Source organism: Eleutherodactylus coqui, chromosome 2, assembly GCF_035609145.1.
Source record: "Eleutherodactylus coqui strain aEleCoq1 chromosome 2, aEleCoq1.hap1, whole genome shotgun sequence".
In the NCBI taxonomy this organism is placed as follows: Eukaryota; Metazoa; Chordata; class Amphibia; order Anura; family Eleutherodactylidae; genus Eleutherodactylus; species Eleutherodactylus coqui.
Genome location: NC_089838.1, coordinates 71,510,204 through 71,523,440, shown reverse-complemented (window position 1 = coordinate 71,523,440; position 13,237 = coordinate 71,510,204). Strand labels below are relative to the sequence as shown.

Here is a 13,237-nt window from a genome sequence, read left to right as displayed (position 1 = left end):
TTGCAGCATTTTTTGCACACCTGCCTAAAACTTTTGCACAGTGCTGTACATTTTTGTTTTTATTTCTTTTAGATCATTGTCTATAGATATCAGATTGGATCTGAACATATGTACATAACAAACTTCAGCTTCCTCATAGCTGGAGTTTACATGAAAAAAAACTTGTCATCTTTTCTGCCTGGCACACATTGGTTGTATGGCAGTGTGAACACAACATATTTCTTTTTGCAAAAGTACACAAAATGGGCTGCGTGGCCTAATGTCTGTGCCATCCAACTCTTACTTGATTAAGGCACAAATGGTTTATCTTGTTAATATGCAAGGCCATGAATGCAGAATTTATCAGTTACACTGAGGGATGCCTGCTCGACAAATGCCATGGACAAGAAACAAGCGGCACACGGCACACAGTGTAACATTTTGTAGGCTCAGATTAAAATTTTTGCTTTGTGTGTTTGGCTTAATCAGATTCTGGTTGGATCTAACTACAGTACAGTGCACTTCGACAAATTGTATAAATCAACGGCTGGATCATGGAGCTAACTGGAAGCCATCTGCTCATTAAGGAGCCTGCTGTTAACTAAATATTTCACTAACTTGGAATCAAGATGAACTGAACAAGTGATACTTACAGCACTCGCAGAGACTTCAAGCCATTAAATGCATGAACTGGGATGCATCTCAGGCGGTTGTAGCTCAAAATCCTGCAAGAATTATCAGGGATATTCAGGCTTAAGCTTACCACTTCATGTATGCAATAAGAGCTATAATACGACAATGACGTTTCTGCATCCCTCTTCACCCCACTCTAGTATTTAGCAATAGCATACTCGCTAAGGCTAACTACTCGAGCGAGTAGTGCCTTATGAGAGTACCTGCCCGCTCGTCTCTAAATATTCGGCTGCCGGCAGGGGGCAAGGAGCGGCGGGGGAGAGTGGGGAGGAACGGAGGGGAGATCTCTCTCTCCCCCCGCTCCCCCCTGCTCACCGCCGCAACTCACCTCTCACCCGCGCCGGCAGCCGAATCTTTAGAGACGAGCGGGCAGGTACTCGAATAAGGCACTACTCGCTCGAGTAGTTTGCCTTAGCGAGTAGGCTCGCTCATCTCTATTTAGCAATATTTAGTATTGGAAAGTTACATCCACACCTACATCAGATGAGGGCATCCCTTCTGGAATTCAGAGGCGAAGGGTTGGTCCAGTTTGTTACAAGCCTGGCCATACATATCAACATACCCTCTGATCATGCAGAATATAGCTGGCAGTGGCTATTGGGTTGAGAACAAACCAAGTTGTTTGAGGGCCCCAAAGACAGAAGTGTCGATACACATTACCAATATATAAAAACATATAAGAAGAGGTTTACATATAGTAATTATCCATTTATTCAAGTATGCAAATGAGCTAAACTGTAAACAATGGCTGTATACTCACAGTGTAGATAAGTGGCTCATGTTGCTGAAGGTGTAGTTGGACAGAATGCTGATACTATTGTTACTTAAATCTCTAGATAATATAAAGAAGATATATTTATGATTAGTAAGCATCATTACTAAGCTAACAAACCACACTATATATGTAAAAAAAAAATTTGAAGGTGTTTTGGGCTAATTATTGCTTAAAGCAACCATCCAGTCCTGGACAAAGATGGCTGAACTGCTTCTCTGACTATCTGACGCGCAGCGTGCATTAGTATGCATCATTAGTCTAAGACATTACATGCTGCTTTGATTAGCCAGTGCTGCCCATGTAAGCAGCACTGGCCAATGAAAGCAGCATGTAGTATCTTAGACTAATGATGCATACTAATGCACAATATACATCAAGCAGTCCGAGAGGCAGTTCGCCCATCTTCCTTTTGAGGGTTGCTTTACTACTTCAGACTATGGCCTCATGCCCATGGTAGTGCATGGAAATTGAACTGCCTCTGTGCAATACTGGTTGATGAGAACTATTCTCTTCTAGAAACAATATCTCTTCCTTTGCACATATGATGTTGCATACCACATTTTTTCTGTCGAAATGGTCCAAAATCTGACTGAAAAAAAAAAAAACCTGTTTGCTACAATATGAAATCGGACATATATGGTGGTACAGTAAAGGTGCCCTACAATAGTGTTGTTAGCCAAACACTATTTCTCCAGGCTCCCCCATACACATGCATGCTTGCTTCAGCCAAGCTTTCATGTGCCTTCAATAGGTGGAGTGGAGAAAGTCACTGTCAAACAGCCCTGGTGGCTTATCTTCAAGGAGAACAAAGGAATCAGACACTGAAATTCAACGTGTCTGATCCTTTTTTGCCCCGGGAGGCCGAAATACACATTTAATAGTCAGAGACTCTCACCACGGATTCGGAGAGGTGAGTATAGGGTCTCCGGGGGGCGCTAGGACTGATTCCGCTATGAGATTTCACAGGCAGAATCTGACCCGCCCGTGGGCAGGAGGCTTTCTACTGCTTTTTACAGTTTTTTATTTAGTTACAGAATAGGAAATCAAAATCATGCAACATTCTTATATACATGTATTTAAAACTCTGCTGATATGATTTTCTTATACTAGTGCAGTAGCCCTTATCTGCACAGTAGGATGATATAGTCCATGGACGGGACTGTCATAGTAATGGCCGTCAGTCCTGTGACCCACCAACATATGAATATCACCGGGAGGTAGTTGTGTCGGTGTTTTGTTTAACAGTTCAGCTGCTGGTAAAGTTATCTACTCAAGAAAAACACGATTATCTCCAGGCGATGTTCTCATGTTCACCACTGGACAGAGGAGGCATGGAGAGGCATTTAGACACTGACAGACATGATAACGCTATAGGTAGTAATAGTGTGTGAGTTCTGCCCCTCAGTAATCTGCTAGCCACCTATTAGATACCTGATCAATGTAGGTTGAATACCTGGGGTCACATGACTGACAGCCATTACTATGGACAGTCCACGGACTACACCATTCTACTCTGCTGATAGGCCCACCGCACCGGTATAAGAAAGGCATGTGAGCTGAATTTTAAATACATGAATGTTTGAAAATGATATGATTTCCTATTTTATAACTAACTAAATAAAAAAAAAGCAAAGAGCAGTATGGAGTGGAGCACCCCTTTAACGTTTCGCCTGTTTGGATTCCTGAAAGATAAGTGGCACAAGATGAGCAGCTTTGAAGTTGCTACTTGTTACTCCGTCAAGTGTGGTAATGCAAGATTTTTTTTCAAAGCTGGTCATCTTGTGCCACTTATCTTAGCCGGTATAACTCGAAACGTGAAAGATGTAGGAAGGACGCATGTGAACACACATTGTTCTTCTATGTAAGCAACTGATACCAGCATCTTGATGTAAAATATGCCTAGTCATTAAAGGGTTAACCATTATTCCAACGTTGGGTGTATATAGGGCTGGCGGTAAGTACAGCATAAAGAATAATACTTACATCAGTGTTAGGTGCTTGAAACCTGAGATTTCTTTTGGCACCGATGTTAAATGGTTTCCTTCCAAATATCTAAATAAAAAATAATTTGAATGAGAGCGGATCATACAGTAGAAAGAGTAGGAAAAAAGTTCATGGCAAGGACTGAAAAAAAAGAACATTTCAGTATTAGCAGAATTGCTGGAAGAGCTGGCACAGCTTCGTGAACCCAGGGCAGCGAAAGAATGGAATAGCTAATAATTACTGTTCCATCAATGGGAAAGGGAGTGCGCTCTTTGTCCTTCACTGCTGAGTGTCTTGCATTTGGCCAACGCAAGTACCAAGGGATAATGGTTTTGACATGGTGCCGGGATTGTAATTTTTGTTTTGGCACTGAAATGTTTGGGACATCTCATATTCACAGATTCAAAGCTGAACCAATATACTGCGGTTAAAAGCAGGCTCCATTTCAGCTGGAGTAAATGGAGAGTTCAGGTTCCCTCTCCTGCAGCCAACGCCTTAAGACGCTCGGAGGTGGAAAACATGCTTTATATGCAGAATGTATGCTTTTTACTACAGTAATCTTATTCTTTCTCCTTTATTCCAAATGTTCAAGGCTTCTCAGATGAAGTGTAAAGATATAAAGATGTACTACTTTAGGTCCGGCATGCATACGAGTGAAACTAGCATCCATGCAATAAAATGATGTGCTCTGACCACTTTGCATCCCAGTGATATATAACACACATATACTAATGTGTCAGCATCAAATGAGTCATTACAAGTAAACATGTTCATATCTCAGAAATAAAGGACTAACACCCCGATTATTACTTTTCTTGTAAATTTTCATCTTTTATTGCAGCTTTCTCATTCTTACATCAGAAATTGTTATATTAGTAAGATCACCTTCCAGACGCATACCTAGCACGACTAACCAACATTTAATAACAGCTATGGGCAAAAGAATTTAACATCTGGCATTTCATTTTACTGTTTTATGAATCAAATCAAAGTTACAATGCTCAACTTTTTCCTTTCACTTCTGTTTAATGTTATGCAGGGTTTTTTTATTACAAACAGAGAAAGTGAAAAATGACCTTATGCAATAAAATAGCTAAATGGTTAAAATAAGGCCTGGCCCTAAGACTACTTCTTATAATCAGGATGTATGTAAATGATCCCAAGATAATCCAGTGCATCGGTAGTATAAGAGTACAAGGCATTCAGAAAATCTTCAGATACTTACACTTTTTTTAACATTTTGTTTGTTGTGGTCTTATGTAAATAAAAAAAAATCTAGTTTTTCCCATCATTCTGTACTCAATACCCCATAATGACAACGTGAAAATAGAATGTTAGAAGGCTTTGTAAATGTAAAAAAAAAAAATGAAAAAATCACACTTTGCATTGACATAAGTATTCAGACCCTTTGGTGTGACACTTGACTCTAGGGGCTTCCTATTTCTATTGATCATCTTTGAAAAGTTTCTACACCTCGGAGTCCAAATGTGGGAAATTCAGTTAATTGGACATCATTTTAAAAGGCACACACATGTCTATACAAGGTATCACAGCTCATAATGCATATCAGAGCCAAAACTGAGTCAAGAGGAGGAAAGAACTGATTGCAGAGCTCAGAGACTGGATAGTATGGGGGCACAGATCTGGAGAAGGCTTGAAAAAAACCTTCTGCTGCACTAAAAGCTACCAAGATTCTTAAATGGAATAAGTTTGGAACAACCACGACTCTTCCTAGAGCTGTCCGAACCACCAAACTGAGTAACTGGAGGAGAACGGCCTTTGTAAGAGACGTGACCAAGAACACAATGGTCACTCTAGCTGAGCTCCAAAGATCCTGTGTGCAGATGGGAGAAACTTCCAGAAGGTTGTGCAACTCCAACAATCTGGACCGTATGATAGAGGGGCCAGAAAGAAACCTTTAATCAGTAAAAGACATGAAAACCTGCCTGGAATTTGCCAAAAAAGCACCTGAAGGACTCTGAGACTGAGAGAAACCAAATTCGCTGATCTGATGAAGCTAAGATTAAAATTTTTGGCTTTAATTCTAAGCGTTCTGTCTGGAGGAAACCAGATACTGTTCATCAGCTGCCCAATACCATCCCTACAGTAAAGCATGGAGGTGGCAGCATTATGATGTGGGGTTTTTATTGAGCGTGTGGGACAAGGAAACTGATCAGGGTTGATGGAAAGCTGAGTGAAGCAAAGTACAGAGATCTATTTAATGAAAACCTGATCTAGAGTGCAAGGGACCTCAGACTGGACAGAAGGTTCACCTTCTAACAAGACAATGACCCCAAGCACACAGCCAAGACAACACAAGAGTGGCTTAAGGACAATTCTGTGAATGTCCTTGAGTGGGGTATGCCTAAAGAGTGTCTTTCTGCCATACACTATACTGGCATGTGTCTTTTGTGGTATGATTATGTCATTCAATAGAAAGATATGCAATAACAAATGTATACCATGCTGTATGCATTTCTTTTACAATTGGGGCCTATGTGTGATGTATGCCACTATACCTCGAGAGATGTTCCTGACTTATATCTCCAATATAGATTCTTAAAGCAATGTGAATAAAGATTTAGAGAAATCCTAACCCTTACATCTCTTAACACACAGATAGAATTATATGATACATATCTGTCTACAGCCACCACTAGTGGAGGTCTAGGAGCTTACTGAATTATTAAAGAGTTCAATGGGAGTTATATAAATTCTTCTTCAATAAGCTCTCTCTAGTGAAGGCTGCAGGCAGCAAGACTCTTATCAAAGTACAGAGATGTCCAAATTAGATTTGGAGAAGATTAAAGTTATAGTGACAGGGAATTTGGAGATCTGCGATAGAAAAATGGAGCTCTGACCTCTATAAAGATATATTACCCATACATTGAAGATAGCTGCCAGCCAAATGCTTGTTTGGCCAACAGCTATCTTTCCTCATGCCCCTATACACAAGCACGCTCAGCCAAGCATGTAAGCATTGTGAACGTAATGAGGGTGGAAAGCCACTGGCTGACACCTCACACACTTGAAATCCAACTGCATTGTACTTATCTCCTCTAATATCTGCCATTAGGGTAGAATCAAAAGGCCACCATAAAATTAGATGGTCAGCCTGGTCTACCAAAATTGACAAGTTCGATTGGTATACTGTAGCTCTAATATTTATGACCACCTAATACCTAGCATATGGCAACACTTTTAATCATAGGAATCTGACGCGGAGACTGAATGGGGCTCTGTTGTAGTTCCCTGCACAGCCAGTGGCTAAGAGAAATGCTAATGAGGTAAAAAACTTTAAAAAGGAAAAAACTTCACTCTCATGGTCCTGTGAGTGGGAACCCCATAGATTAGTAAGTGCTGGCATATCATAGAGATACAGTATGTCATCACCTTCTATGATGGGAATACACTTTTAATAGCATAAAAAATATGAACTTTCTCAAAAATTCTCTATTATAAAGTTACTTATACACTTTTCTTTATTTGGCTTTACTAATACTGCATATCACCATGCTAGTGCAAGTTTTTTTTTAATTACTTTAACCCTTTCATGACGAAAGGGTCATTGATGCTCCTGCGTCTTGGTCACATTCTGTAGTTCTAGTATTCCTAGTTTCAAAAAGACAAAACTTTTTTTTTTCTTCATTGGTAGGGCTGTTTGAGCACTTGTTTTTTTGCAGGTTGACCGGTAGTTTTTATTGGTACAATTTGGGAGTTCACACTACTTTTGTCTTGCTTTTTATTCAATTTTTTCTTCTTTTTTTTTTTGTAATTATGAAAAAGCCTTCATTCACAGCTGTTAGACAGCCGATACCTGCCGTGTATAGAGAAGTCTTGCCTCTTGAGTCTGCTGCATGTACGGCAAATGCTTTTCCGTCTTTAGGCGTCCTACGTCTGTGGTATGTGCAGTTAGCACTCATGTAGCCGTATCTTTTTCGAGAAGGGGTTTTCATTGTTTTCTGTATGTTCTATATTTTTTTTCTACAGACAGCTGTGAAAGGCCCAAAAGCAGTACAAACCCTCTTGGGATCCATGCCATGTCACAAAAACTATATAAATTGCACATTTAGGGCACAGATAACTTATTATTACTACCATGCAGTTGTAGTGGATTATTTATTTCTGCTAAGTAGAATGTCATCAGGATAAAATTAGAAAATACTGCCGAAGATGAGTTTTTGGCCTTGCATACCGTATTTAATTGAATTTCAGGAAACGGCTCAACATGGTTCTGATCCGGTGGCCATTGCTAAATCTGATCTTGCTGCAGTTTTAAAGTATCCATAGCACATTTCTATTCTTCCGTACATTATTATTTTCTAACATGAAAATAAAAATGTGGAGTGAACCAAAATCTAATTAAACCTGCAAGATTATTCCTATTTGCTTATTCAAGAAACTGAAAGATACTGATCTAACTGAATAGCTTCAAACAAGGGAACCTCTGGATAGTATTAGTGAAGAATCCCATGGGATGAAGAAGCAAGAAGGTAAACTTTATATTCATATATTCACTGAGGTGAAGACTCTGCAGGAAATTGGAAAATCTATTTTGCTGCTGTTAGAAGGCATGTGATCTTAATTTCCCTGTGTGCACAGAATGGCACCACAACTGCTAGAATTTTAAGCAACTGTTTTCATCTGGGCATTTTAAAAGCAGAGTAAAAATGGTGTCCTCACTATTCTCCGATAATGTTGATGGTTTAACACAGCAAACGGTCTTACTGAGGCTGAGAACATGTATCTATGGCTTTTTACATTATTTTAAAACAGGCAGAATAGTAGGATGACTGATGCCTATAATTACCTGTGATAGATTTGTTATATACCGCACTATGGTTATATACCACACTATGCATTGGACATGCAAAAATAATTGGATAGAACCTTACATGGTTACTATAAGGTTGTCCCGAGCCAAAAACTCATACATTTAAAGTCTCCTTTTTCTGCCAGCTATTTTTCCGGATATGAAGCCTGATGGCAAGGCTGGGCTAATAGTGTAATCTGATTTGGCCAACCTCTTGTTATATGCCCCATTATGGCATTTTAACTGATGGAGGTAGTGGTGAAAAGGGTATAAAGCTTAGAGGGCTATGGATATACAGAGAAAACATTGGATTGTCCAGTGAATGTACATTGATGGAGCACTTCCTGTTTAAAAGAAGATGAGAATCAAAGCAGATAAATAAGACCCTGCACTCCAGGGGTTGCAGCTATCAAAGACAAAAAAGTGTACTTACTTTACAGGGCGGTCTGCGCTGAGAACACCCCCTTAATCCTGGTCTGACAATATGTCAATAACATTTCTCAAGAGACCAGATCCGCAGGAGAAGTATAAAGATGACTGATTTATTAGTCATAGTTACCTTGGACTTTGGGTATGAGGGCCTGACCTTATCCTGGCTACACCAGTCACACCAGGTAAGTCCCCTCCATTTTGGGGCCCTTCATTCTATTTAAATTCACACCTATGGAGCGCTGCCCTTTGTTTTAATTGTTTAAGAGGAAAATCTCATCTCATGGCAACTCAGGGGCTGTGATGGGGTGGTCAAAACCCATTTACGGTGTGTTTTCAGGTTGCTGATTTGCTGTGGACTTTGGTGCAAAATCTGCAGCAGATTTCAGCTCTTCAATGTGAATTCAATTAAAAGAGTGAAATATGCAGCAAATCAGCTACATATGAACGCACCCTTAGAACGGTTTCACACGACCGCATGCGAAATTACGCTCGTCGCTACGGAGCTTAGTTGCGTATAAATGAGTTTTGTTTTTCCTCTGGCTGTTCAAACTCTGTGTCATAGTGCAGGAATGTGAAAAAATAGCGGGAAGATAGGTCCTGCCCTATCTTTGCTGCATGCACTATTAACTACATGCAGGAAAGATAGGGCAAGTCTTTTCTTTTCTCGGGCGTAGTATTCACGACCGAGGAAAGAGCTAGTGAAAACAAAACCATTCAAGTTATGTAACCCTGATTACACCCCCATGTTTTTAAGCCCTTAATGTCGCTCATCATAAATGATTTCTAGAACGCCATAATCAATGCTACCATAGTAAGATATATAGAAAAAAAAATCTATATTTTGAGAAAGGAAAAGTCGAATTGAGTTAAAATGATCTGTATATAAAAGTCCCATAAAATGACTGTTTTCTAGCCTATCTGTTGAGCGCTGAAGACTTGCAATGCGAGGAAATTGCATTTGATTACCGTGTGAAATTTATATAATGATCTGTTTCTGCATCATACTCTATTATTACAAACACAAATTTTTCCTATCTGAAAAATGCTATATAAAAATAAAACCTGGTAAGTACAGTCACAAAATACTGATTTTCTTCTTTTTCCTTAATATTGTAGCATACAGAAATAAGTACAGTGCATTTTGGAAAATCTGCAGATGTAATGCCTACACAATGACCAATATTATAACAGTAATCTACACTAAGGGATTTTACCTGCACACACGAATTGGGCAAAATACGCACGCAAGAAAAATCACAGAATGTCCTATCTTGGCGCGTATTACGATGCATACACGCAAAGATAAAGCATGCCATCTGAGCCCGGACTAAAACTGAGTAATTTTTATTTAGGACGAAGTCAGACGAGCGTTTTTTTGCGTGTGCCTATGTGTGCAAAAAATGCATCTATTAGAACCATTGGTTCCCTATGATGTGTTCACACATCTGTTTTTCACAGGTGCAAAATCGTTACACTTGCAAAAGATAGGACATGCGTGCAGCGCGTAAAGATTTCCCGCAGGTAGTTCCCTCATCACTAAACACTGTGACAGCACTGTCACAGTGTTCAGTGGTGAGGGGACTCCCTGCGGAACCAAAAGAATCCCCTGCCACAGCTGTGGCAGACGATCACAATGTTTTCCCATTGCTTTCGATGGGGCCGGCGCCAAACACACAGAGAAGATGAGATCCTGCTTACCCATCTCTCTATAATACACCCTTAGAAACAACAGCAACTGTCTGTTAAGTATTGGGCTTCTGTAGTTATTGGGCTTTAAGATGTGGGGAGGTATTCTTCTTATAGACTGCTGCCCTGCACTCACAGGTTGACAGCTCTGCAGACACTGTCTGCAATATCTGCCTCTCCTGCTGTTACAGCACATGTGTGTTTATATTATATTAGGTTTACTAACTATTTGGTCAGAATGGCAGAGGGGCAAGCATTCAGATACTGCCTCCCTGCTGACCATAGACAGTGCAAAGTAGCATGGGAAGTGAGGAAAAGGAAGTACAGAACAGTGAACTACTGGAAGAATTCAAGGCTTGACACACCCTTTCGGCATGAAAGTGGATTACAAACAGCAGGACAGCAGAAAAATGGAGAAGACCACCTGAAAATCAGATAATTCACACAGAGTATTGTATATGTCAGCTGGTTTTCTAGTACTTTAGTGCTCCCACCATACTTACAGCTCAGTCACATCCTTTGGGATGTTTTTAGGGATGGCTCTCAATCCTTTGTTGCCACAACGAACAACTGAGTCGACACAAGTGCACTGGTCTGGGCAGCGTAGTGTAGGAAGACAGCTGCTTTCCTCATTACCTGATAGCAAATGTAAAGATAAGATATATATTTGTATTATGTTTGTTTTTTTATATTGAATAACAGGTAATGAAAAGGGCTCATGAAAAGTTCTCAAAAGGCTTTTTTGTATTGTTATTATTATTGGTACATAATGAATATGGAATATAAAGTTAACAATTAGAGCACTGATGATGAATGTGAAACGTATCCATAGCTAACAAAAATATTACTAATAACAATGTTTCCTAAAAGGACCGCAGACACTGAAACACCCAGTGTACTGAATATGTGAGGGCTGCCAAAAAGTACTTGACATTTATCTAATTTATTGACCCCTGCTAGAAGGATAACTGAATCCTGATGCTGGTGGCAAAGGGGGGCATTTACTGACTAATCTACACCAGAATACGTTTTTTTGCCCCTGCGCTGTCCCCATGCACCATACAGACCTGAGTATATGGGCTTGGTTAGTCCTCTGGAGAGGGGTTCATTCTAGCAGCCTAGCCCTGGAACTGACCTATCATTTGGGAATGGTGTGTAATATTTGCTCTTTATATATGGTAGCTTATTACCTTCTCAGATGATTGTTTGTATACTTATTCCTCTTTTAATGTGCGAATAGCCAAATTATTCAGAGCCATCCTATTCCTAAATTTTGTTGAGAGGCAGTTTATCTCATTTACATCCTCATCTATCTCTTGGATATTAATCTATAATTACACATTTGTATGGGACAAGCAAGTAAATATAAAAGTGTAACCTATGTAACTTATGATGGTGTATTAGGTACACTTTTATATTTACCATTAGCTCTTGGGTTTCTTTTAATATCCATAATAAAGGTTATGGTTTAGAATTCTGGCAGTGACAGGATTTTGTCAAAATAAGGGGTTCCACTAATATTTCAGTGAAGATTCATAAGGCCGATTTCACATCTGGGTGAAACCTCCAGTCGAAGGTTCTTCTGCAGATCTGGCTCAGAATACCGGAAGAAAAAGTGCTCCAAAACTGAACAGAAACCAAACGAACCCCATTATAGTCAGTGGGGTCAGTTAGGCGCTATTCGGCTTCCTGAGACGGAGCCACTTAGCCATGGGGATTCCCCTTTCTTGCCCCATGAACTGAGCAGGGAAGTGGAACCCCAGGCACAGGTGTGAAACCACTCTACACAACCTGTTTCACTTTCTTTCATTAGTTTTGTGTTTTGAACATATTGTAGCAATTTGTTTATTGTCAAAAGACAGAAGCATATTGCTCTTTTTCTGTTGAAAATGTCGAAAATGCACTGTGGAAATTCCTAGGAACCTGGAACCAGTGATTGTTTACCTAACAAGATTCTAATAAGCAGAAACCAGTGTGTGCTTTTACTTCTAGCCTTCAATCATATATATTATATACAGGGTGGTCCAAAGGTATAAGGACACCTGAATAAATAGAAAACAGTGGTTGAGAACATCATCCTATCTGTGGCATGCTGGTAAGGGGAAGGGGGCAAATTTGTGAGGGGAGGTGTACAACACAGTAACCATTAAAAAAAAAAAAAAGCCATCTTGGAACCAAGTCATGCTTGGAGGCAGAAGCACCATAGAGGTCTTTGCTCCCACTGAAAGTGAGAGTGCTGCCTCCTATTACACTTCCATGTTCAACACCGGTGTCAGAGTTGGAAGTGCCGGCACTTCCAACTTTGAAATCGGGGTTGCATTCAATTGGATGGCAGCACTCCTACTGATTTCAATAGGAGTAAAGCCCTCTATGATGCTTCTGCGTCCATCCATTATGACGAAGTCAAACCCCACTGCACTGCCAGCGGGCCAGGAGATTAGCTGACTGCCCAGCCAACTGTCAGTGCTGTCATCAGGGTTGGAGGCAGAAACATCACACAGGGCTTCATTCCCATTGAAATCAGTGGGAGTGCTGCCATCCTATTACACTTCCACGTCTGTCTCCGATTTCAAGTTTGGAAGTATCGGCAGTTTTAATGGGAGGCTTCAGCTCCCATTGATTTCAATTGGGGTAAAGACCCCTATGATGCTTCCGCCTCCAACTACTATGACGAAGTCCAGCCTGCTGCACTAACAGCGGGCTGAGCGATCAGTTGATTGCCAGGAAACCCAAGTTGCATTGCGTTGAATACAACACAAGTCAACCCATTAAGAACGTAGGTCATAGTTTTATGTCTTCTGGATATATACTAAATGGAGAACATTCTAAATATATTGAAGTAGATGCACACTATCAGTTATTGCCCTCATGAAGCG

The 13,237-nt window shown here is 40.2% G+C and overlaps 1 protein-coding gene across 1 annotated transcript in view; it reads right to left on the bottom strand.

Annotated features, from left to right (window-relative positions):
- Positions 1-13,237, bottom strand: part of SLIT3 (slit guidance ligand 3) — a 523,433-nt gene that overhangs the window by 71,017 nt on the left and 439,179 nt on the right. Inside the window, exons 20-23 of the mRNA XM_066591106.1 lie at positions 10,865-10,997; positions 3,431-3,499; positions 1,433-1,504; positions 633-704 (exon numbers count right to left, since the gene is read on the bottom strand). Of these exons, the coding sequence (XP_066447203.1) occupies positions 633-704; positions 1,433-1,504; positions 3,431-3,499; positions 10,865-10,997 (346 nt within the window). The remainder of the gene's footprint in view (positions 1-632; positions 705-1,432; positions 1,505-3,430; positions 3,500-10,864; positions 10,998-13,237) is intronic.